This window comes from Limanda limanda, chromosome 13 (genome assembly GCF_963576545.1).
Source record: "Limanda limanda chromosome 13, fLimLim1.1, whole genome shotgun sequence".
Classification (NCBI taxonomy): Eukaryota; Metazoa; Chordata; class Actinopteri; order Pleuronectiformes; family Pleuronectidae; genus Limanda; species Limanda limanda.
The window spans coordinates 23,701,828-23,727,567 of record NC_083648.1 but is presented as its reverse complement, the minus strand read 5'-3'; the positions used below and the strand labels follow the sequence as shown (position 1 = coordinate 23,727,567).

General features: G+C 41.3%; 2 protein-coding genes and 1 pseudogene across 2 annotated transcripts; 2 read left to right on the top strand and 1 right to left on the bottom strand.

The window, feature by feature from the left end:
• The window catches only part of LOC133017563 (potassium voltage-gated channel subfamily H member 6-like), a 30,238-nt pseudogene extending 20,311 nt beyond the window's left edge, over nt 1–9,927 (top strand).
• Nucleotides 9,928–12,110: 2,183 nt separating this feature from the next.
• Nucleotides 12,111–18,978, top strand: trnau1apb (tRNA selenocysteine 1 associated protein 1b). The gene is made up of 9 exons (XM_061084372.1): nt 12,111–12,272; nt 13,273–13,370; nt 13,862–13,961; nt 14,760–14,812; nt 14,927–15,055; nt 15,527–15,643; nt 16,683–16,977; nt 17,458–17,500; nt 17,774–18,978. The coding sequence occupies exons 1-9, from the start codon at nt 12,237–12,239 to the stop codon at nt 17,908–17,910; spliced, it is 1,008 nt and encodes a 335-aa protein (XP_060940355.1). The 5' UTR covers nt 12,111–12,236; the 3' UTR covers nt 17,911–18,978.
• A 916-nt stretch (nt 18,979–19,894) lies between these two features.
• On the bottom strand, nt 19,895–21,814 carry fitm1l (fat storage inducing transmembrane protein 1, like). The gene is made up of 2 exons (XM_061083671.1): nt 21,636–21,814; nt 19,895–20,573 (listed from the first exon to the last, which is right to left on the bottom strand). The coding sequence occupies exons 1-2, from the start codon at nt 21,812–21,814 to the stop codon at nt 19,895–19,897; spliced, it is 858 nt and encodes a 285-aa protein (XP_060939654.1).
• Nucleotides 21,815–25,740: the final 3,926 nt, after the last annotated feature.

The window sequence follows — 25,740 nt, the reverse complement described above, 5'->3', positions numbered from 1 at the left end:
GTGCCTTCACCAAGGCACAAAAGTACCCTTATAATTTAGATTACAATTAGAAAGCTTTATCGTCAGATTGCATATATGCTGTGATACGAATATGTTAAAACACTCTCGATAGAGCAGAGATGAAATGCCTTGAGCAGCTCTGCAGACAGGTTGCTTTTCTAAAGTGAACGGTAAATGCAGAGCCGCTGTCGAGCCTTTTTTATCACAGCATTGGAATTGGCTGACCATATGATGTCCTCAGTGATGTGGGTCCCAAAGAACTTAAAACAGGAAACCCTCTTCAGGTCCTCTCCTCTGATCATTAGGGGAGAGCGGTCCTCCTTGTGTAATGTTGTAGGGAGCACTGAGTATGTGTGCCGCCATCTTTATAAGATTTAAATAAAACCACATTTAAAGTCACTAGATCTGGATTTTTATTTCGGTCTGCACCAAACACTCAGAAATATCAGTCCCTTAAACATCTTAGATTTTTTTCATTACGATACATGAATTATTCTCTAAGGAATAAATGAAAATGTTGAACATACAGATCTGCATCTAAACGTAATGGGTTCTCCCTTGTGTCAGGTCCCACCTCTCCACATATCATGGAAAGTGGTTCAGGTTTACTGAGAAATTAGATGCTGTGAATCAGATGGTTTTACAACAGATCTTAACTCAACTGAATGTCAGTGGGAGATATGGATGATGTGTTACTCCTCACATCACCATCATTAAAACACCAAATTAGGGACGTATCTTTTATTGGACTGTCGTCCCACCCCACCAGTTGTCTTCCACACACTTGGAGAATCTTTAATAAGGAGCTCTGCCAACAGGTGGGACGATACAGTACAAACACACTGCATGTTAACCCCAGAGTGAACAGACTCCTTCTCTCTCTCCTCTAGGTCCTGTCTCTGGGGGCTGATGTGTTGCCAGAGTATAAACTTCAGACTCCCAGGATCCACAAGTGGACCATCCTTCACTACAGTCCATTCAAAGCTGTGTGGGACTGGGTGATTCTGCTCTTAGTGATTTACACAGCAATTTTCACCCCTTACTCTGCTACATTTCTACTGAGGTTGGTGGGAAATTTACACAACACGGACTCTGTTCTGACTGACATTAGTTTATTATGGTGATGTAAGGTTTCCCATGCTGTTCTCTGAACTGCTGCCAAAATGGAACTGACAAACAAACTCTTAAACAATTGGCATGTGAACTTCTGCTGACAAAGCATGTCTGATCTGCAGATTGATCTAAGGTGGGGGTCGGCAACCCGCAGCTCAGGAGCCCCTCTGCAGTAGCTCCATGTGGCTTTGACAAAAAATAACATGGAAATAAATGGTTTTATTTTAATAATCCTTCAAAGGGAACACTTGAGCACTTGAGTTGATGCTGTGACACTGAAAAAATATAAATATATTTCGTCAATTAAAATATGGCTCTCATCCTATATACATCTACGTCCCGGCACCATTCCCTTCAGGTGGCTTATTGAGTTCGGACAACTTTCCTCCATAAGCTAAACAGGGATATATCCAAAAATAAGAAAAGTCTCTGAGGAAAGAGAGTTTAATTCTGCATGGGCGGATTATCTTGCTCTCACTGCCAACGATGCTGGCTAACCCGTGTGCTTGATATGTGGGGAGAAACCCACAGGATCAATTTGATTCCTGACCTCACAAGGCTCAAAGAACAGTTCTCATGTCCATATGTTAGACTTTTATATTTGAGATTACTCTGACTTGATATTCTATTCCATATTGGACCAGATGATTTGAAAAGGTCTTTCCTAGATAGCAGCATTGTTTTGGGCCAGATTTGGACCCCACTGCCATACTGTCATGCAGCCCGCATACTGCCTTTAATGATGACCCTTTGGTGGTTCACGACAGTTTGCTAGATATGGGCCACAAAAAATCAATAGCAATACCACATGTCAACCAAAGGTTGTTCTGTGCTATTTGGGCCATATACACAACATGGACTTCTTTAGGTTTACATCACAGATTATACCTTGCCTAGAGCAACACATGTTTGCTAAAAAAGACCCACATTTATATTGGAATATTTGGGGCACATTTGCTATTTCATAAATTGACTTACATCCAAATGGTTCCATCCCAGACGAGGGCCTGAAGTATCACATCATTAGTTTACCCCTGTGCCACTCAACTTATCATGCTAGAACTTAATTTCACCAATGAATGGTTTAGAAATGTTGTACATAATACATGTGACACCAGTATGACATGTTGAAGAATTTGATCAGCTAAAGTGATTTAACTTGGAAGATGAACTTAACTGGATGCAGTTCAAAGTCCTTTCATCCTTTAGATACCATTATTTGTGTTCAATCTTGCAGTCTCTCAAAACTGATAACTGGTGGGGACCTAAATGTTGACTTCACACTAGGGCATCACTTACAGGAGGGGTACACTGGAATATAGTGAGAGCAGGCAGAGGAGTCCAATACATAGAGGCAGAAGCCAAGGTCAAAAAACTTAGCTTGGTTAAATTACTCACAAGGAAAAAAAACAGGGGAAATGCTGGTACGCTCTCAGAACACTGATAAGACGAACTGAGGCCAAGATGCTGACTAAAACAGTGCTCACAACAAAAACAGGGGAAACCAATTTTAGGTGGGGCAGGTCATTATCCAAAATCCATAGTCCATTATCACAGCAACAATTCCAACAAAAGAGCCATAAAGTTAAATTAGAAATCTCTCACTCCTGCATAAAGGCTCACAGCATGGGACGAATCATGATGCAGTCAATATAATTTGCACTTTCACTCTTGTGGTTTATGTTGAATTTTCTCCTCATAAATGACATCATTGTTGTCTTTTTTTCCAGTGACCAGGAGGAAGCAGCCATGCAGACCTGCGGTTACTCCTGTTCCCCCCTCAACGTGGTGGATCTTGTCGTGGACATCATGTTCATTGTGGACATAATCATCAATTTCAGGACCACATATGTTAACTCCAATGACGAGGTGAACTGACCTGGATGTCTGACTGAATGATTAGCTGTCTAATTAACAGCTCTGCTAACTGACAGGACAACTAATTTACCAGTCCACTGAGCAACTGACTCATTTACTCAGAGAGTGCAGCAGAGAGCCATTAGCTGTGGATGTAGAGAAATAAATAAAAAAATGTTCCATTTTAACTGTAGCTCACAGTGATATCTTTTTTTGTTTTTCACTGCTGTGGTTCAAAGATCAGTGAAAAGCGTTGGAGTATATATCCCTACTCTGTGCACACACTGTATATACCTCAATCAGACAATGCCATTTTTACATGTTGTAATCTTATTTATATAATATAATGATGAACATTCAGTTAATCTAAGTAAACTGTAGAACATGTCTGTAATATGTAACAAAGAATGTAAATATCTTTAATTTAGCTTTAATAATGTGTTGTATCATACTGTATTGTATCATATTTTAACCCTACTATACACAACTGTTTTTGTAGAAATCCCTGTAACATGCACTCAATAATGATAATGTCACAAATATGCTGAATAAGAAAGATTTGCTCTGTTAGAAAGAAAAATGTAATTATAAACCATGTCATCTTTTCATTATTTCTTAGAAAAAACATTGTTGATCCAAAGGACCTAAACAACTTTATGAAACCCCTGTTACTTTCAGAGTTGTTTTGTATGTCTACTTTAGAATGGTTATTCTGATTTGGACAAAAACTAGACTAAACACTTGACATTTCGCATTAGGCCTAATGAAATATGACCTCAAACCTCAGACTTAAAATTTTGTTTTCGTTATGTGGACTGAACGTTGGACGTGGCTGACTGTGTTGTGTCTCGTTAGGTGGTGAGCCAGTCCTCTCGGATTGCTGTCTACTACTTCAAGGGCTGGTTCCTTATCGACATGGTGGCAGCCATTCCCTTCGATCTCCTCATCTACCGCTCAGGAGAGGAGGCAGTCAGGGGAGGTGGAGAAGGCGAGGTAGGGTGATGGGAGGAAAAAAATAAAATGAGGGGTCTGGTAAAAACCGGGATAGTAGGGAGGAAAGAGTGTCAGGGAAACATTGAGTAAGGAAGAAAGAAATGAAGATCTTGAGGCCAGAGTCCATGTTAAAATATGAATAAAATAAAAAGCATCTGCTCTCTGTTTCTCCTCCTAACAGACCACCACCCTGATTGGTTTACTGAAGACAGCTCGGTTACTTCGATTGGTTCGTGTAGCCAGGAAGTTGGATCGGTACTCTGAGTATGGTGCAGCTGTCCTCTTCCTCCTCATGTGCACCTTTGCCCTCATCGCCCACTGGCTGGCCTGCATCTGGTACATTACCGTAAACTGTCGAGTGTGGGACTGACACACACAACCTACTGCATATCACACACGCTTGAATCTTGTCTTCTTACACTAGGTACGCCATAGGAAATGTGGAGCGGTCAACCTCAGTTGGGATTGGCTGGTTGGACAATCTGGGCGAGCAGCTGGGGAAACCGTACAATGACTCCATCCTGGAGTCGGGTCCGTCCATTAGAGACAAATATGTCACGGCTCTGTACTTCACCTTCAGTAGTCTGACCAGTGTGGGCTTCGGGAACGTCTCCCCAAACACCAACTCTGAGAAGATCTTCTCCATCTGTGTCATGCTCATCGGCGGTGAGTTCTGTAAAGGAAGTCTCCCAGTTAAGGAATATATCCTGTAATGTTAGGTCTTTAGGTCTCTGTGTGGTTGTGGTATAAGGCTATGCATCTGTGCATGGGTTCCATGTTTTTTGCAGTAGTCCAAACTGGACAAACTTAACAAATTCTGAGTTTTTTTGAGAACCGGAGGCTACCACAGGTTCTCTCTCATGTTTTCAAGGGTAGTATGAGGTGAGGGGTATCCAGCTGCAACATGCAACCTCACCACTAGATGTCACTAAGTTCTCGACACTGAACCTTTGACATGAATGTTTTAAAGCATTATGTCTGTAACCCCTGGTCCTTTTTCTTTACCGTGTTGATCAAACACCCTAAGCACTTACATACACCACATTTTTGTGTCCATGTTTTTTCCACATTGTGACTTCAGAGCACATGAACAAACAGATTTCACAACTCACTTGGTCTCTAAGATTTACAGCTGCTTTTACAGCTGATCCAGTTCTTCCTTAAATTGTTTTGTTTTTTTGAAAATGCACACAGACTAACACCAGTCTAATAGGCTGGTTTAAGCTGGAAGTTCCTGTAAATCATTTTACCCCCCTTCTCAATGTCTCCTGGAGAGTTCCAACCCCTAGTTTGGGAGCCACGGTTCTAGACGACAAAACTCCCTGTTTAAATTATATAAATTCTCTGTCTCTGTCTCTTCCACAGCTCTGATGTACGCCAGTATTTTTGGTAACGTGTCAGCCATTATCCAGCGGCTTTACTCTGGTACAGCGCGCTACCATGCCCAGATGATGAGGGTTCGAGAGTTCATCCGTTTCCACCAGATCCCGAACCCTCTAAGGCAGCGGCTGGAGGAGTACTTCCAACATGCCTGGTCTTACACCAATGGAATTGATATGAATGCTGTGAGTGTTCATTGACAGATGGACGGACATCCGTCCATCCCATTCTCATGAACACAATATTGAAAGAATGCCTTGAGGTTTTTCTTGAAAAATGTTATCTTTTGATCAACTCGACGAATGTCTTCAAATTTGATACAAATATTCACTTAGACTCAAAGATGAACCAATTAACTTTTCTTGGTTGAAGGTCAAAAAGTTCAAGTTCACATAGCCATGCGTTGTTTTGAACTCAATATAAAATAAAATTACATGTGGCACAAACATTCCTTTGGACTCTTGGATGACCTGAATAGAATTTGGTTGTCAAAGGTCAAGGTCACTTTGATTCTTGAAAAAAGCCTGAAAGAATACGTTTTATTGTAAATATTTTCACCAGCTAGTTACCATGAAGAAAAGGCTCAATATGTTGTTTCAGCTGTAGACTGCAAACACACACAATCTATTTCATCCAAGATGAATGAAAACACACCTGTAAGATTATTTATGGAGTGTGTGTGTGTGTGTGTGTGTGTGTGTGTTCACCATCCACACGCCTGTGTGCTTCATCATCTTCCATGTGCTTAATCCCACTATGTCCTCTCTTTGTGTCCTCTATCTCTAAAAAAAACTGCTCCAGGTATTAAAAGGGTTCCCAGAGTGTCTCCAGGCAGATATTTGTCTCCACCTCAACAGGTCACTGCTGCAGAACTGCAACGCTTTCAAAGGTAACACTCATATAGTGTTAATCACACATGAAAACTCAAAAAAATTGTACTTACCCTTCAGAATTGGATTTTACATACAAACACTTATGCACATTATTGATCAAAATAGTTTCAAGTAATTGCTGTCTCTTCACCAGTTACAACCTCAATATGCTGTTTATGTGCTAATACATCAGTGAGGATTCATCAGAGATCTAGTTTATCAGCCAATATCACAAGCAACAAATTTTGCATGTGGGGTTTTACAATCTGTCTTGCATTACGAGTCCCTCAGTCCACAGAGCCTTGATTTGCACAAGAAAGAAAAATGGAAGAAACGTCAGGAAGTGCAACAGAGTAGGGATGTGTCTTAAAGACTGGAATGACTTGTGATTAATATCTTCTATACAGAAAACAGCAACATGTTTAAAAATGTACAGAATCAGGATGCTGACATTGTAGATAGATGTATACATATATGAAGGGTTAGAGCAACTTCCAGGGGCTCCAAAAAAGACTGGACCTGATTACAAAAATGTTCTGTACATGTAAACATACCGATCTGAATAAGTGATTGAATTATGAGTAGTTGCAAACAGCATTTTGAGGTTGCATTTTGCCACACACAATATGCTGAAAATTCAGCATAGCGTAGTTAAAATCAGTAAATTACCAACCTGTTGTGTTTGTATTGGTGCCTAGGATCCACGAAGGGCTGTCTGAGGGCCCTGGCCATGAGGTTTAAGACCACCCACGCTCCTCCGGGTGACACCCTGGTTCATGCTGGGGACCAGATCTCAGATCTGTTCTTCATTTCCAGAGGGTCGATAGAGATCGTCAAAGGAAACGTGGTGGTGGCTATACTGGGTAGGTGCTAGTATGAGTCGGGTATGTGCCAGTAGCTCCATTTACTGGCCCAATTAGGAGAGGAGTAGAGTTATTGTGCCTCATATTTATCAATTAAAGAACATGATCATGTGATAAACATGATTTCTCCTCCTCCAGGTAAGAATGATATCTTTGGGGAGCCCATCAATTTGGATGCTTTGCCAGGAAAATCTAGTGCTGATGTCAGAGCTCTGACCTACTGTGACCTGCACAAGATAAACAGAGAGGATATGTTGGAGGTAACATATATATGTCTTTATTAGAACAACATACTAACACTGGCTAAATCCTCCCTTTGCTCTTAAACAGCCTTTGTTCTTTGTGACATTTGGTGTCCATTTGTAATGACGTGTAAATTTCCTGTTTTGTGTATTTTCAGGTCATGGACATGTATCCTGAGTTTTGTGAATATTTCTGGTCCAACTTGGAGATCACCTTCAATCTCAGAGACGTAAGTTACATATATTTTACAGCTTTACTATGACCAGGTGGAAACTGTGGAAATTATTCAAATTGAGATGTCTGAAATAATACAAACTCAGAAGTAACTTAAATTTATTGCCCTCTTTCGTAAATGGTTTTATCAAACAAAAAGCTTAATGAAATGGAATGAATGGATGGAATAAATCACTTGTAAATGAATCCTCCTGTTTCCCTTTCGTCTCTGTGTGCAGGTGTCTAATGAAGCTGTGGGTCTTCTGAGTGGAGACGACTCAGACTGTGAGGGCTTCAGTCGGCCCCAGAGGAAACACTCAGGTAACACTTCACTACCACCAAACGGCTCATGAGGACAGATAGCACCTGTGGAGATGCACTGCAGTCAGGGTTGATGGAATCAGTTATTTTTCTGTCTGAGGAAAGCCGTCTGTAATTTCTTTACAGAGCAGTGGAGGCACTAAAATGAGACTTTGTTTAAAACCAGGAAAATAAAACTGGTAAAATAACTAGGAAACTATGTAACAAAGAAAATGGTTGATGATGATAATGAGGTCAGTTCTGTTTAATTGCCCAACAAAGGAAATACATTATAAAGCAGCATATCATGGTGACGTGACCCATATTTCAAATGTATCACCATATTCATAATTGTATGGAAAGTTCCAATTGCCGATATCAATCGCAGATATAAAATGATAATACAGCTCTGTGTGTCCTGCACCAGATGGGTTAAAAGCAGAGGTTAAATTTCCCTCCTTGCATGAGTGTGCTTGTGCATGTCTGTGCATGTGTTTGGGACAAATAAATGTATCTTAATCTTAATCATTATGTTATATGCATATGAGTTTTTGATGTTACATGGCATTTTTATTTTCAAAGAAAATGATAAAGATTGAAAAGATTAGAATTATGCTCTCACAAAATATTCTGTTAACAATTCATATATTTTTTGTATTATATCTTTGCTTATTTATTCTTTTTTGCTGATAGGTGTATTTTTTTACTGCCCCCTTGCTGCTGTATTATGTCAAATTGCCCACAGTGGGACTAATGAAGGATATTATTTTAGTTAATAGTGCTGAAAACTTTTGTTAAACATGAAAGTGTTGTTGTTAAATGACAACTTTGTTATTAGATTTTTAAATTAGAATTTGAAGAGAATCGGTGCTGGTCTAAAGGCAAAGGATGGTCACGCAGGTGCCACCTCTCATCCAGGACCCGTGTCTGAAGATTATGTCCTTGACAAAGTTACGTTTCTCTAAATGTCGCAGATTTCTTCAGGTTGTGAACTCACAGTGAGTGTTTGTATCTGTCAGGTGTCACCATCTCAGCAAAGAGACAGAAATCTGCCTTCGGATGTGGAAGACAACTCAGTAACTTGGAGCAGCGTGACGGCCATGATCATAAACATACACTGTGAGATATAGATATATAGATTTATTATCAGCTCTTGTTTTGCACTAATCCACCTTACAAAACAACTTCTGATTGCTTCTGTAGATATGGCTCCGTGTTCTCCAGTGAGGATGAAGTGGAGGAGTTAGGGTGCAGAGAGACTGACGCGTTTCCAGGAGTGTCCAGCATCTTCACGTTCTTGAGCTCGGAGAGTCAAGAGGAGCACATGTACCAGGAAGTGCCCTGCTCCCAGAGCCTCCCTTCACCTCCTCATCAGTCTTCCCCTCACCAGCTTATTTACCTGCCCTCCTCCCCCTCCCACTGTCCCTCCAGCCCTCCTCCTCCTCCTCCTCCTCCTCCTCCTCCTACCGCCATCATCTCTGGGAGGCAGAGAGTGGAGCTGGAGAAAAGGTTTGATGCTCTGCAGCGACAGATAACCAGGTGGGTCTTCAGGCTTAGCCATGCTCTTTATCAGTAACAGTGGTGACTTTACATGCATGTCCGATTTCAAGCTAAATACAATTTTATCAATAGTTATAACAGCTTAAACTCTCGCACAAAAGTTTGGATAAATCACATCTGCAGTTAAGTATTTCAGCTGCAGAACAGACTGGTTAACATATAGTATCTTTAGAAACTCATCTTTTTTCTGTGTGTTTTACAGGTTGGAGTCTTGTATGTCATCAGACATCAGGACCATTATGCAGCTGCTTAGGAGGCAGACACCAGCAATCCCACCTTCCTACAGCACTCTGACGCCATCTCCGAATGCACCGTCCTCCCCCATCCTGTCCCCCACTGATGCCTCCCCATCTGGAGCCCCAATCCCTGTCTTCCCCACCGACGAGTCACAATCCAGGCCGAATGAAAACCAAGATCTAGTCCTGCAGGAACTTCCGGAATCTGATTCCATCAATTTGGGTTCCACTGTGCTCCATCTCACCTCGTAACCCCCTCACACCCATGCCTCACACTTTAACTCGTCTTCATATTAGTCATCATTTTTCTCTCCCTGTTTTACTGCTCTATCTCTCCACCTAATCCCCAAAACTCCATCCTGTCTTCCTCCTTGGTTCTTACCCAGATGTGTAAATGTGTGTAAATGTGCGTCTGTCATCCTCACCCTCGCCTCACCCTTCTGTCTCACAGATACTGTAAACCTATAGCAAATCAAATCAAAGTCTGAACATTCACAAAAGAATTTGGTTTAAAAAAAATATATATAAGAAAGTCGCACAATACCAATTATTTTCAGATGAATTGTGAACCAAACAGTATGAATAATGAACAAAATACAGTCAATCAAATCATGAGATCCAAGTGCCATTTCTTTCTAACTTATTAGTCTGCACATGAGTGGTCAGCCAGCAACCCACCTGATCCCTACATGGCCTCCTTTTCATCCATGCTCTATCTTCTTCCTGTCCTGCAGCCTGCTCTGATCCCCAGTACCATATTTGCTCTTCAGAGGTGTCCTGTCATTGTTGCCAGCCTCCAGAACAGCTCTGCCTGCAACATCACTCAGAAGGCAGGGCGGTTTTGCCACCCTGCCTTCTGAGCCAATCCTGCCTGCCTGTGTCTGCACTTCATGTGTCCTCCTTCATGTGCTCTGCAAACGAACTTTGAACGTGGACCTCACTTCAACATTCAACTTGAATGAAAATTGGCACATATCCCAGGGTTTAATGAATGCAGTTAATAAATGCACATAGACAAGCCAATGTGATTCAGCAATTAGTTTATGCAAATAAGATAAATCCATCCTGACATTTTATTGGAACGTCAAGGTTAATTAACTCAAACAAAAACACTTATTACTTGACTACTCAGATGCAATAAATCTATATGCAGCTTGAATGCATGCAAAGTCAATAGAAATAGCTGAATGGGTGTATAATCATCATTATATTGGCTATGGAGTATGCTGAATGTTTTGTGTGATGGAGCCGTTTGTGGACTTCAGACACCGCCATATAGCTCCAGTCCCCTAATAGACAGCAGAATAATGTAGGATATAAACATCACCTATATATGTGCTGGTGCAACTTAGGATATAATTCTGTATTAATCAGTAAGAAAATAAGTAAATAAGAAATTATATTGATGAATATCCTACAGGTGGAAGTAAAGGTGATAATCTGATGAGTGGAAGAGATGTGGAAAAGACTGAAAGACTGGACAAGCACCATAGAGATACCGTCTATTTTATCTGTGAATAAATTATGTTGTTGCTCTTGTTTCCTATTACTACAAATTTCTACAATGGAAGCCAAATCCTAGAATTCAATGAAATGTGATTTGTATACAACACACATAATCTCAAGGCACTTCACAAAGTAAGGTCAAGACCTTAATAGTATAGTGAAACCCAACAGTTCCTACCTCAAGGAAGCACTTGATGACTGTGGAGAAAACCAACTCCCTCATTAACTGGAAGAAACCTCTGGCAGAATCAGACTCAGTGTGGACGGCCATCCAGTCACCCTCTGTTGGGGTGAGAGGAAAGAGATGGAGGAAAGAGGAGAATTGGGTGGAAAACGGCAAGAAGAGGGGGGGCTTGTAAATAGAAAGCGAGATATTAATGGGCATGATATGTAATGTTATTAATGGTAGAAGCCCCAGTTAATTATAGGAATAAAAAACAGTGGAGTCAGCAGTTTATACAGTGGTGGTTAGCTCTCTGGACTATAAATATTGTGGTTTTATTGACAACAAAATGTTTAATAAAGAGTAAGTAGACCAGGAAACAGCTCTCCATTATTATGTCTCAATATGGCTTAGCAGACAGATATTATATACAAGTTCACTGTATTTTAGCAGCAGAAAGCCTTTTTATTTGTGTTGCCCATTTGCGTTGACTGGAAAATTTGTGTGAATAATGTAATTATGTAATGTAACAATAGAAATGCCTGTATGTTTGTAAAGTTTGCAGGTAGCCTACAGTTTTTGTGGGTTAACTCGTGGATGTGCTCTGAATGCAGCGGCCACAGGACATATCTTGGGATTTTATAAGTGAGATTAAAATTGAATATCGTAATATTTATCTAACAAATTAGAAACAACAAATCCAACAAGAGTATATTTTTTACAATTTCTCTAAACAGATTGCGATGTCTTTTAATTTGAAAGGGGGGGGGGGGGGTCGCGACCGGAAGTATTAGTATGAGCCGGAACAGGAACCGGGATCTCGTGTGTTTGGCTCAACGTGAATACAACTTTTAAGGTTGTAAACAATCGCCTTTGTTTTCCTCCTTCAAACACCAACCAACTCCTCTTTATTATCACCGCGGCTCCAGACGTGAAGATGTTCAACAGACAGACGAGCCTGTGGATGGGGGACGTAAGTTTGAAGCCTGCATGAGTTAGTCCGGGGACGTTAGCTTAGCCAGGCGCGCTGGCTGCTAGCGCGATTACATAAAGTTAGCCTGGATACTTGACACCAGTCGAGATAGGTTAGACTACGCTATGTGAATATCTTTACCAAGACACAATTTTGACAATTTGACAATTTTTCCCCCTTGAAACTCTTCACTTTGCAGGAAGCTTTAGCTAAACACCTTGAGTTGAGCTAATCTGAAAATAGCTCATGGTTATTTCCAGTTTCATGTTTTTAATTCTAAGATTCCTCTAGAGACACATTTTCCTCAAATCACTGCAGCTGTCGAGCAAAGCCTCAGTTGAGCCTCGGACTCAAACAGGCAATGATGCCCTAAGCCCCTTTAAACTTGATTGGCCAAAACCCCGGAAGCCAGTGATTTGGAGCACTGCCTCATCCTCTTCCAGGTGTTGATGCGCTACAAGAAAAAAGATTAAACTAAGTAACAAAGAACTAAAAGGGACACAACATAATATGAGAGTGGACCTGACAAGGAAAACAGCAAGACGTTTCTGTAATTTTATTGTTGTCGAGCACAATTGTGGATTATGTCTTTCAATCTCAAACATTTATAACATCTTCTATATATGACCCTGATAATAGTTATGTTATGTTATGTAGACAGTGAGGATTTGACATCACCTCATTATTTGAAACTTTGGCCAAATTCATTGCCCTTTGATGCTCTCAACTTAATCTCATTGTGTGCCTCATTTTACTTCTCTGAATACATTCTTTTACATGATATTTTTGTACATTATTTAAATAATATGCTATAAGTTTTTTACCTGTAACTAAAGTATGTAGCAACAAGTCCTAGAAAAGACAATTAACAATCCGAACCAGTTTTGTCATCGTTTGTTATTTTATTTTTTATTATACAGTTATGCTCATGTACTCTTGTCAACATTGGTTTAATGATTCAAAGATTTAATGTGTAAAATGTGTTTGCATGTGTGTTCAGTTGGACCCATACATGGATGAGGACTTCATCAAGCAGGCCTTTAGTGCCATGGGAGAGACGCCATTTGGAGTCAAGATCATTACTCACAGGATAACAGGGTAGGTTATACAGAGCACCTCACGCCTTACATCAGTATCCGTGTAAAACACTGAACACACACAATGATTGCGTTTTTAGATGTGCTGGTATTTTAACTCTCAGAGAATTGTTTAGAAGAGGTGGGAAACTGGAAAGTGTTGGCCTACTGTAAGCAGCTTACTGTTGATATAAGACTAGCCTACTGACCTTAAACCATTAAGTGACCAAGCTGTGTATCTGGTACATAGTTCTGTCCACGGCACAAGGTCAGATTTCAGGTTTCAATACCTCCATCCCGAGAGATCACATGTGGCCAGCATTTACATGTGTCAGCTGAGGAGGAGGTCCGTCATATGTGGCCCAGACCACCTCCGAATGTGGTGTGGGGCGATTGGATCGCACTCTGATCTGAGTGTGTTCACACCTGTATTGAAAGCTGTCCTCTTTTGATTGGATCACAAAAACCACATGTTAATACCAGTGCCTTTGACATTTCTATCTTCCTGTGCAGTGGTTCTGCAGGATACTGCTTTGTGGAGCTGGCAGACGAGTCAAGTGTTGACCGCTCCGTTCAAAGACTTAATGGAAAACTGGTTCCAGGATCAAATCCGGTAAGTTCTATGGTGTAATAGCAAAAATTATAAATCATTTCTGATGGATCTTTACTGCATTACATAAATATTGTTTCTACACAAATATATAAATATTATTGACGATTCAATATTACCTTTCCTTTTTTTTTCCAGTATTAGACTTATGTTATAAAACAAATTTTAATTGTTGATGTGACTGTGGATAGTGGAGCTCAACTAGTCTTGGTCCTACTTTTTTACCACAGAATCTCGACAGGATTGAATGTTTGATACATCATCTATAAGTGAACCAGATCTATTCGATTTGCCATCTGTGTTTCTTTTATTTTCATTTATTTTCATATTGTGCTGTACCAGTTACAGACACTATAGAGTTTTTACTATTGATTTGCTGCGGTGACTAAAAATCTCCATCAGCGCCTGGAAATATAAAACCAAAATCACCGTTTCTAAATCTAAAGTGACGTGTAACGTTGTGAGCTTTAGTTGCTTGCTGCTGAATTTGAAATGATGTTGGCCCTCTGAGCTGGGCCAAGCTACTGGACTCCCCTGTCCACCGGCCTGTACCTGCTGCTGAAGGTGGCTAAAAGGCTGCTTGTACATGAATGTACTTTGTTTGAAGCTGTGAATAGAGTCTCTGGTAGGAACTAACTGAGGAATGGGCTAAAGGCTGGTCTGGGTGGTGGAGGTATGTAAACCCAAATAACAACAACCATAATAACTCCATTCTCTATTTCCAGCAATATCAGTGCTATAGTACACGTCTTTGGAGTTTGAGCTCTGCTCAGTGCATTTGTCTTCTCTCCCCATGTGCAGCCCCGGAAGTTTAAGTTAAACTATGCCACCTACGGGAAACGGCCAGAGGCAGGGTAAGATCTGATTGACATTCCTACAATACACACTTTTGATAACAGATATTAATATGAATGTAAATTTGATGTAAAGATATCTTTATATGTTTTATACTTTTTTCCTACCATAAGGCCAGAGTTTTCAGTGTTTGTAGGCGACTTGGCCTCTGAGGTGGACGACTTCCAGCTACACCAAGTTTTTAAGAAGTATACTTCCTGCAAAGGAGCCAAAGTCGTCACCGACCAGTACGGATACTCCAGGTATGTTAGCCCACTTGAATGGACTGGTTAGCAATGTTGAAAGTATCGTGTAAGATTAGATGATATTTTTTGTTTAATAGTTGTTGTTGTATATTATATTGTGTTGTGAACATTTTTTGTAAGAAATATGCAATAATATGAAGTGTTTCCTGGTTTTATTAGTGTCGCGATTATTTGGATGGCAGTGCTGTGGACGTTGACCACTAGAACATCTGCATCAATCTCAAAAAAGGCTGAAGATATGTTTTCTTGCGGGCTTATGCTAAAACTATTGTTTTCCCCATATAGGCTAAGCAAGAGCAACTCACAATTCAAGTGATGCTACCTCATGTTAAAAGTAAAACAACAAGTTTCAGTTCTACCATAATAATACCCATTATATTCTGTTTCTCATTATAAGTGGCCATTTGATGCCAATCATGTAGTGTGTGTTGGTGTGGAACGTCGGTGTAATTGTTGTTTGACTTGCAGAGGTTACGGTTTCGTCAAGTTCGGGGAGGAGACCGAGCAGAAGAAGGCGATTGAGGAGTGCCAGGGAACAATGCTCGGTGGAAAGCCGCTCAGACTCAGTATTGCTGTGGCAAAGAGGTATGTTGCTGACAAAGAAACAAAGGAAATCATTTTTGAGAGATCATTAATACCATCACAGCCAGACATTCTTTACAAATGCTAATGTCATACATGCAGTGGCTCCCGAAAGTATTGACACACTTTTTACACAATTAATCTAGATTTAGCTGCAAATGGGAAAAATTGCCTCTTTCACCCAATAATTCACATTGACAAATTAAAAACATCCTTTAAGAAATGTTTGCAAGAAAACCTAAAATATTGATAAAAGTATTCAGACCTTTAATTATATGCCTTATAAAGGCGGTTACTTTGGTAGCTGTGACGCCTCCAAAACTTCTTGGGCAACTCCTATTGAAGCTTTGCATAGCAGATCCTCCAGTGTCTATCCACTGCTATTTCATTCCTTTACACTCAAGGACAGTCGGAGGCTTGTCCTGTAGTCACTCTGCAGCAGGGTATATTGAAGGATTTCTGTATTTAGCTTCTTTCATTCTGTTCCCCTTACAACATGCTACTACCAGCACACTTCATCTGCCTTTAGGCAGTGCCCGGTGTTCACCAGACATTGTGTTTGGAGCTCTGCTCTGTACTGTTTATCAAACCAGAAAGTCATTTGAATGCTATTTGTCATAAAGACCCAATGGAGTGCTGCTGAGATGGTTGTCTTTCCAGCAGGTTCTACCATCTCTGCAGAGACTAGCATGTTCATGTGAAAACTCAAAGATTAATTTTTTCACCGACGTCTGAAGAGTTTCTTGGACTTCAAGTTCATGTCCTGACCTGCCAGTGTGAATTGATACATATTTGCATATGCAAGGGAGTGGCTTTCTAAACAATGTCTAGTCTATTCATCATCAATCACGTCTCATTTTTTCTTATATATCATTGAGTGTCGATATTATTTGAATCTACGGCACATTTAAGAGTGCATAAGGTGAAGGGAGGTGAATACTTCCTTTTGCCCAGGCACAGCGTGATGTGAAGAAGTGATGTAAGCTTCTTCTGCCATTCCCTTGAAATATGTGACACTTGAATTGAATTTCTTATTTTACAGCCAGAAGATGAGCAGCTACCACGGGGGCCAGGGCCAGAATTACCACAGCAACTACAACCCGTCTCAGTCCAATTACTACGGCAACCAAAGCGGCGGGGGTCAGGGGGGTTACTACCCTCAGTGGGGGGGCTACGATCAGTACAGTGGCTATAACAACAGTGGCTATAACAGTGGATACAACAGTGGCTACAACTACAACTATGGGCCCTATGGATACCCTCCACCAGGCCAAATGATGCCACCTCCTCCCACGGGGATGCCACCCGCGTCCACAGAAACCTCAGGAGCCGTAGAGGTGAAGGAAGCTCTACGATGTCATTATTTTTGCCTGATTTGTCGGTTTGCTTAGAATGTTAAGGGAAGTGGCAGCTTCGGCAGCTTCCCTAAACAGAAACAATTTTATTTTTGTGTTCAGTAGGAGGCAAAACGGGCATATATTATCAGCTCTGATTGTGTTTCCATCCAGTCTGTCTCTTGGTGTTACTAGTTTGGAAAATTGATAAATGCACACATACACAAAGCACAACCAGAAATTTGGTTATACAGTATATATTCAACACTTAACTTATTTTGAAATAAAACAAGCTACTTTTCAGATTATTGCAGAAAGCAGAAAATACTCAGTTATATTATAAAACATATTTTTATTAAATGGCTGTACTGCAACATCTCTAAATGTTGTTCTTAATGCTGATGTCTTATTTGTGCCAAGTTTCTTTTCCTTCAGCATGTCAGTGCTTATTATAACTGTCAGGGTTTCCTGTGTCCCCTGCAGAGCCATGAGGAGACTGAGGATTTAGAGGAGGATAATGCAGAAGGTGAGACCCTGTTTCCTTCCACCAGACAGATCTGGTCTTATGCCACTAAAATGTGCATATTAAAACATATACATGATTTAATTATTTCACTTTATATGGTTTAGGACAATGTCATACAGCTGTTACGTTTATGTATTTAATGAATTGTAATGATAAAAAGCCAAATAGATTCTGCTCAACAGCTCCTGCAAACATAGCCACTGATTTACAGTAATTGTCTTTGATTTTGACAACAAACATTGACTGTGTTTGAATCATGTGGATATTTTACAGACCCCACCTCTGCCTGTGACGTGGACCAGTGGAACAAAGACTTCACGCAGCGCAGCGAGGAGCTGTACGACGCCATGATGGACTGTCAATGGGAAACTCTGGACTCTGTTGACTCCACCATCACCTTCCTTCCTTGATACCTTCTTTATTGTCTCCTCGGATTCTCCCAAACCCTTGAATACTTTTCTTTTTCTACACCCTTATAGTCTTGATCTAAAGCTACACTGACGCCTTATAAAGGCCACTTTAGATTTAAATGTACCTCTTCAGATCCTTAAAGTGCATCAACCTTCACTAGATTTGAATGTTTACCATGTTGGTAATATACAGAAGGTAGCTCAATAATCAGAGAGGTTACTGTGTGGTCCACACCATTCAGTTTGAATTTCATGCGTTGCGTCCTTTGTGTTATAAAGTGTTTCATCAAGGCACCCACCCAGTTAAAGGTTTTACTAGCGGCCTGCTAGGAAAACTCCAGAGATTGTCCGGAGCCTCTGGCTGGGACATTATGTCACCATTTAATGTCACAGAGGAATAAATGCAACTTGTCACTTATTGTTGTGGATCCATGTTGAAATGGTCTCACCAGCAGATGTTAAATTTGCTCAGTGAATATGGCCCAAGCTCCTTAGGTAGTAAATAAAAATGGAGAAGGAGAGGAGGAAGACGAAAGAACCCACAAAGATGCAGGTCCAGCCCCAGCCCGAGCGCAGGAACACCCTGTGGAGAAGGAAGAGAAGAGGGTTTTTAGAAGTAGAGTTGATGCCTTTATTGTCATTTGCCATGAACTACAAATGATTTTTAAACATGTCCGTCTGTCTTGTTTTGTTTTTTTTAATGAAGTCCTGGGCTTGTGAATTTTTACATTTTCTCAGATTTAATGAACATTATCTGGGTCAAGTTGTTGAAAACATTGACACATGTTGATATTGAGTTTACCAAACCGGTATCAAACCGAAGTATAATTTATGACTGTTTTTCCAGAGAAGGAACTTTCTTTTCTGTGTAACAGATGAATGGTACAACTTCCCAAATCTTCTAAGCGCTGTAAAACTGTGTCATGATTATGTGAGTTAGACAGTTGATTTGCTGTAGCAGATGTTTTGTATGTTTTCTTTGTGAAGACAGTCTATGGGGAAAAAAGGAGGCAATGGTTTTGTGTCTTCTTTTTTTTAGAGAAGTAAAGACTAATGTGTTTCTCTTGAGGTGAACTGTATTTATTCAGTATATTCACATAATGCAGACTTATTACATTGTATTACCTCTGCCAAGGAGTTTGCCTGTTATTTAGCAGCATTACACAAACTACCAAACATGGGTCAGGAAAGGATTTTTACATTTTCACAAATTTTCCAGGGAATAATGCATTGATTGTAGATGAAAAAACAGGCTTATTTAGGAGACAGATATATGAGTGTGCAGCTTGATTGCATTTAAGTGATTCTTTTCAGACACTTTGCTGTGGCAGATTGAGATCTGGTGGTCAGAATGGCTGTCGTGTACATAAGGTTCCATAATTCACACTGCAGATCCCAGAATCCAAGGAACTGTCTGTCGACCTCCACATTAACACTGTGTCCCAAATGCAAAGACAGTGATCCACACCTACAAGTTGTCCTCAGTTCTTCATAAAATATGCTGTGGCGGAATAAGATGGATCTGTGGCTGAAATTATGTTTTTATTTGTGTATTATCTGCTTATAAAAATTATTAAAGCCTTATTGGCTGAGATCAAGCCCTTTGTATATACATAGGCAGCAGGTGGTCTGGTGCACTGCATGTCTCAAAGAACAGACCAAACAAACACCGGCCCTCAAGTGTGTTCGAAGTATTGACATTTAAAAGGCTAATGTAGCTTCAAGAAGTACTTGGCACATAAATGCCACTAAATTTATTTATTGACTCACTTCACAAAACATGTATTAGCTGAAATGACATATTGTAGAATGAAAAAAAATAGCGCATACAATTTTGAAAGTCCACGCAGTCTATTTGATGATTCTTATTTGAGGACAATAGACACAAGGGCACAGGTTTCAGTCTCCAAAGAATCAGCCTTATCTACGTGTTTAATTGTGACGATTTTTTGAGTCCGTTTCAAGATCTTTGATTTTCTTTCAGTTATTCACTGTGATTGTGGCTCAGTTGTGCATCCTCAGCCTCAGTACCCCCAGTCTTGGTGTTGAGCAGCCCCTGTCCAGGCCTCCCGGGACAGAACCAGTTGGGCCCCTGGCGATACCAACCCTGATACAGTCCCCTCCAGCTCAGACAGCCTAGAGCACCCCCCAGCAGCTGGGTGGGGAACTGGGGAAAGTAAGCTAAGAGACAGAGAAGCAGAAAGATCCAGAGCCCCAGCAAGAGTACACAGAAGAGGAAGAGGATCCTCAGAGGAGCATCTGAGATCCCTCCCAGTCTCAAATAAGGACCGAACACGGACGTCTCCTCTGCCAGCAGCAGGCAGCACAGACAGAGGAGGAAGACGTCCTCTGAAACCTCATATCCCCTCCACAGCAGCCCAGCTTTGAGGCACTCAAACCTGCTCTCGTCCTCTCTTAACACCAACAGAGGCTGGCCGCTGGTCACCTCTGGGCCGCTGAGTAAAGGTTCATAGCAGCTTCCTGTGGCATTCTCCAGATGGTTCAGGAGTTTGCAGAAAATGATCCAAAGGCCTCCAGCCACCCCGAGCCTGGAGAGGTGACGGATGGAGAGGCCAACGGAGCGACGGATGGAGAAGGAGAGGAGGAAGACGAAAGAACCCACAAAGATGCAGGTCCAGCCCCAGCCCGAGCGCAGGAACGCCCTGTGGAGAAGGAAGAGAAGAGGGTTTTTAGAAGTAGAGTTGATGGATGAAAGATAAAGAGAATTTGTCACAGTAGTTAAACATCACAGCCAAATCAACTGGCAAAGAGGGCAGGGTCATTTCACGTGTCTACCCCTTAATCATTCAGAATACATTTTGACTTGACATGACCAGACCAGCTGATGAATGTACACTTGTGGAGCATTTTGCATATGAAGAGTCAGGTCTTTATTTCTCAGGAGGATGAAGAGGTCATTACAACATTATTCACAATATTATGTTGTGTATAATCATAATAAAATATATGTTGCTGTTTGACTATTCACGTTGAAACTATGCAACTGTACACTTTGTTCTTCTGCCTCCAAGTGGCCAAAGAAAAACTTCTCTAACAAACACTGCATGGGAAATATTGTGAGCCTTACTGAAGACATCCATCTGTGTTTGTATCATGTCATATAAGCATATTTATTTCTGGTATACTGTAGGATACTAGCGAGCGGCTAAAAACACTAAGAGTAAAAAGCTATAAAGCTCTGAAAAAAAATATGAGCAGTAGGATGATCAGTTTCTCAGATTTTATCAGATTTACTGGGTGGTGTTGAAATAAAATGACCAATTTTGTTCTATTTTTAAAACCACTAATGACATTTCTCCCAAATTCCAAATTCAACAGACACTAGAATGAAATGGCTACGATACAGAGATGCTGATTTAAGACATATAATATGGAATTGTGGCACAGTTGATGAGAGTCAGGAGTGGGAGCAAACCCACAGTAGAGACTGGATCTTTTGATATACATGATGGGGTTTAGATTATTCTAAAGAAAAGCACTCAAATTACAGATAATTTACTTATTGTCTAATGTTAAGCAGGGGCTATACATCAGGCCTCAATGTCAAACAGATTCAACGGTTAAATGCAAAATGTCATTTTATTTTGGTAGGTTTTTTTTAGAACAGTGACACAAACATGCAGGCGGATAATACCCAGTGACACAATGATGCCATTGGTCCCGACAGGACACGTGAGCAGAGAGTACACAGGAAGCGTTCTCACCTGTAGAGAAAATGGCTCCTCTTGGCAAAGACACTGTGCTGGGAGACCCAGAGGCTCAGTGCAGGGCCGAACATCACCACCGCAGACAGCAGTAGGTGGAAGTGCTTCCGGAACACGATGTTGCCAAGGAGCCGGGCCAACAGGTCCGTCAGGACCACCAGCACCGTGTTCAGGAACATCTCTGCCCTCAACCAAACTGACCTTAAATCAAGAAAATCAGCTGCCGTCGGCCTCTGAATGCAGCAGTGTGTTTGTGTGGATTCTCCTCCTCAGACGTAACCGCATGCCCAGTGTCATGTGATACGGCTGTAATCCTGACTAGAATGCATGTAACACACTTGTAAATGTTGATCACTGCTGCAGATTGGAATTATCCCAGAAGTCTGGTCGGAATTGACAAAACAGACTATTTTTCAAAGATTGCTGATAAAATCCATTGGTTCATTGCTTCTGATTTGGAAGATGAATCCAGATCCTTCAGCATTTCTCAGCTGCTTGCGTAGTGAAATCCACAGCGATCCTGTGGTGTGACTCCGTGAGCTGCCATGAGTGGAGCTGTGCTCAGCAACATGAATGTATGACAGGTGTCCTCCAGCATTCCACAGACTGAAATACATGTGTACGTGCACACTGTGGATGCCCACCATGAAACTCCTCAATCTTCAAGGCACTTCTGCTGACTCAGTGTTTACTTCACTGTATCATCTACTGGTAGTTTTCACACTCATGATGTCTTCAACCATGCCGCTGCTCTCCAATCCTCATAGCTGTCGCCCGCCTTCAGTTTCCTTTCAGCAGCTGAGAGGCGATTCAAACATCAGTCCTTTCTGACCTTGTGCACCAGGCTCCTAAGTGTCTCCTTCCTGCTTTCCTCTTGTGCAGCTATCGTTATCAGCCTGTGTCGTTTCTGCAGACATGACATTTCCATCATTGTGTGGAATATAGTTTGAAATATGTCCACCACTTGTAGCTTCAGAAGAATCTTCCCCTGTTCAACACCATAACAGAAGCTTCTTTGCTCCACATCACTGACACCCTCCCTCTCTCTCTTTCACACACACACACACACACACACACACACACACACACACACACACACACACACACACACACACACACACACACACACACACACACACACACACACACACACAGATGAAAATACTATTTCTGTTCTCGCCCTGTCATATGTCTCCAGGACCTCTAAGTTGTCACATTACTCCAGTGACACTGATTCCTTGGTGTTAATAAGTGTATCACAGGTTTTCTGCTTCATTTAATCTGAATTCACAGTAGAGATGGAGGCCGAGTGAGCTGAGCATCAGTGACACTGATGCCATTAAAGGAAAGTCGTACAAAAGTGTGAACATTCATGTATGTTTAGTTAATAGATGTGTCTGTATCTGTTTGTGTGTCAGTATCCGTGTTGGTGTGTATTCATAGCAGTGACCTTTGGGCTGTATCCAAGCTATACTCAGCTGCGGCCACAGTCTGTCCCTGTCAATCAGTGAATGGACACACACACACACACACACACACACACACACACACACACACACACACACACACACACACACACACACACACACACACACACACACACACACACACACACAAACACACACACACACAGACACTCTCTCATCTCCCGTTCTCTCTCTGATCCCACTGATATCGACTCACACTCACCTTGAACTCACAAAGTTCCGCTCACCTTTTAAATCAAACTTACCTTCACACACGTCATTTTATTTTTAATTTTTTTCATAACTTTATGTTCAACACTGGGTGGTCCCATGAGCTGTGTTGGGTTTATATGACTTACGCCTGCTTCAATCAGAACTGCACACATTTATGTTCTTTCTTTCAGATGGTGTAGGGTTTCTGTGGAAGTGGTCTGTACTGACAAACTGCCAGCCGAGGCGTGGTCCACCATGTTCTGTCCGTTTCTCCGGAGTTTATGGAAAATTAATTCTCTTAAAAAATGTTGATATTTTGGGGAAATATGCGTGTGTATTTTTACATTGGAGCAGAAGTTCCTCAGATGATCCCTGTTTTAAGGCTCCATTATGCTTCTACGTATCCGTTTCTCGGAGAGGGTTGCACGGAGAGCAGAGAGTCTTTTTGATTTTTACTTCTCCGACGACTGTACGTTGAAAACAATTCACCGCCAAATCCATAGGTGGCGCAACGTAAGACGAGCTCAGAGAAGCCTACCCCATTACTGGGAAGAAGAAGTCCACGTGTGTCTGTTTACCTCTGTGGCTCGCCTCCCACACACTGAACCATGGCAACTAACAGAACTAAATAAAGTGACACCCAGCGGGTCAAAATGCTGATGTTATCGTTACTTAGCGCAGCGGTTCCCAGGTCTTGTTTCCGAACTGTGTTGCTGATTCCACAGCTTGAATCTGCTTGAGGCTACACGGAGCTAGCTAGCTCCCCTCCCAGCTAGCTTCCCCCCAGCTAGCTTCCCCCCAGCTTCCACACACAGTCAGCAGGGACTCCCGACACTAACTACTACCCAGTGTTTGCTTCTAACCTGGCCGTATTATAGAAACAGTGTCATGATAGAAGTGGAATTAAAGTCGTGACGGCGGGTTTTTGCACCGTTACCACCGCAGTTAGCATGGTGTCTAGCCCGCTAGCCTAGCCTGCTAGCGCCGTTATGAAAGCTCGTTATAACCGTACGTGACCGTGCACACATGCCGTCAGTGCTCTAACGAGCCACCGTCAGCCGGACAACTCCGCTGGCTTAACACACACGTCACATTAATCGTAGAACCATAGTTGTGTTTGGGTTTGTTCAGACACAGGGAAGGAAGCAGGAAGTTTGAGGTCCGGAAATGTGAAATACGGAAATGACGTCATACGGAAATGATGTCATTCGCGGACCAATCACAGCCAAGGTCTGTCCGTTGCGTGTCTTGCGTGCGTGCGTGCGTGCGTAAAAGGCCGACTATAAATCGGCCTTTAGAAAAATCAGAGGTGAACGAAAAGCTCTCCGAGGCGCTCGGAGAGGGCGTTCCATGACGGATAGGGCGGTCTTATCTATCAGTTTTAGAAAAGACGTAGAGGTATAAATTGGCCTTTAGTGTTTCATATCATTGTCCGATCAAATGTCTGATGCTTAATTGCTCTGTGCATACCTGCTATTTTCTGTTCATATGCACAGCGATTAATAGTAATAATAATTTTTGGGGTAGGGGGTATGTAAGATTACTCACTTTTAAATAGAAAGTTATTTTCCTGTTTTGATGACAAAACCCATGTTTGTGTTTTCATTTTTGATTTCTTGTTTGAATGAACAGATGATACTCAGACTAAATCACTTTAATAAATAATTTTCTATATGATAAATTGTTTAAATATTCATATCTAGGTATTAGTATTATTGCACACTTGTTCTAAAAATCCTAAACATGAACAGATCAAATATGAATGAAGTCATTATAAGTTCAATTAAATAATGACATAATTATAGCAAACAGCACTTAAAGTGTTGTGTGAATGAATCATGTACTTGTAAGAGGAGTTTTGTAAGTTGAGAACAAGATGCTACAAATAGAGTGACAAATGAAAAGACTGAAAAAGACCAAGATACTGACAGTATCAGAAATCCTAGTGCTGACTGATCCTCTTGAAGAATATTACTTTATTTAGGGAAGGACACCAAAACCTGGTATTAAACAGGCCTCAGAGGTAAAGAATTGGGCAACAAGTAATAAGATCCATGTTATCCTTCCCCCCCCCCCCGCCCCCCGCCCCAACAGACACACACAAACACACAATCATACGCACACTGCCCTCTGCTGGAAGTTAGAAGTACATGGCCCTATATTTTTATTTGGGTTTAGCGTATGGATCCGAGAGGCTATTTTAAAGTCTTTGCTCTATGGTTTTCAAGCATGTTTAGGCCCTCATCAATGTGTGGACAGATGACAATTTAAGGAATCATTTGAGGAATCACTAGTGTTAAATAAGATCCAGTTTAAAATAATTTGGAAATGAACATGATGGAATGATGCTGATCCAGGGATACGTCAGCTAATCTCACAGAGCTGTGACTGAACATGAGTTAAAAGTCAATAGAAGCCAAGTTAAG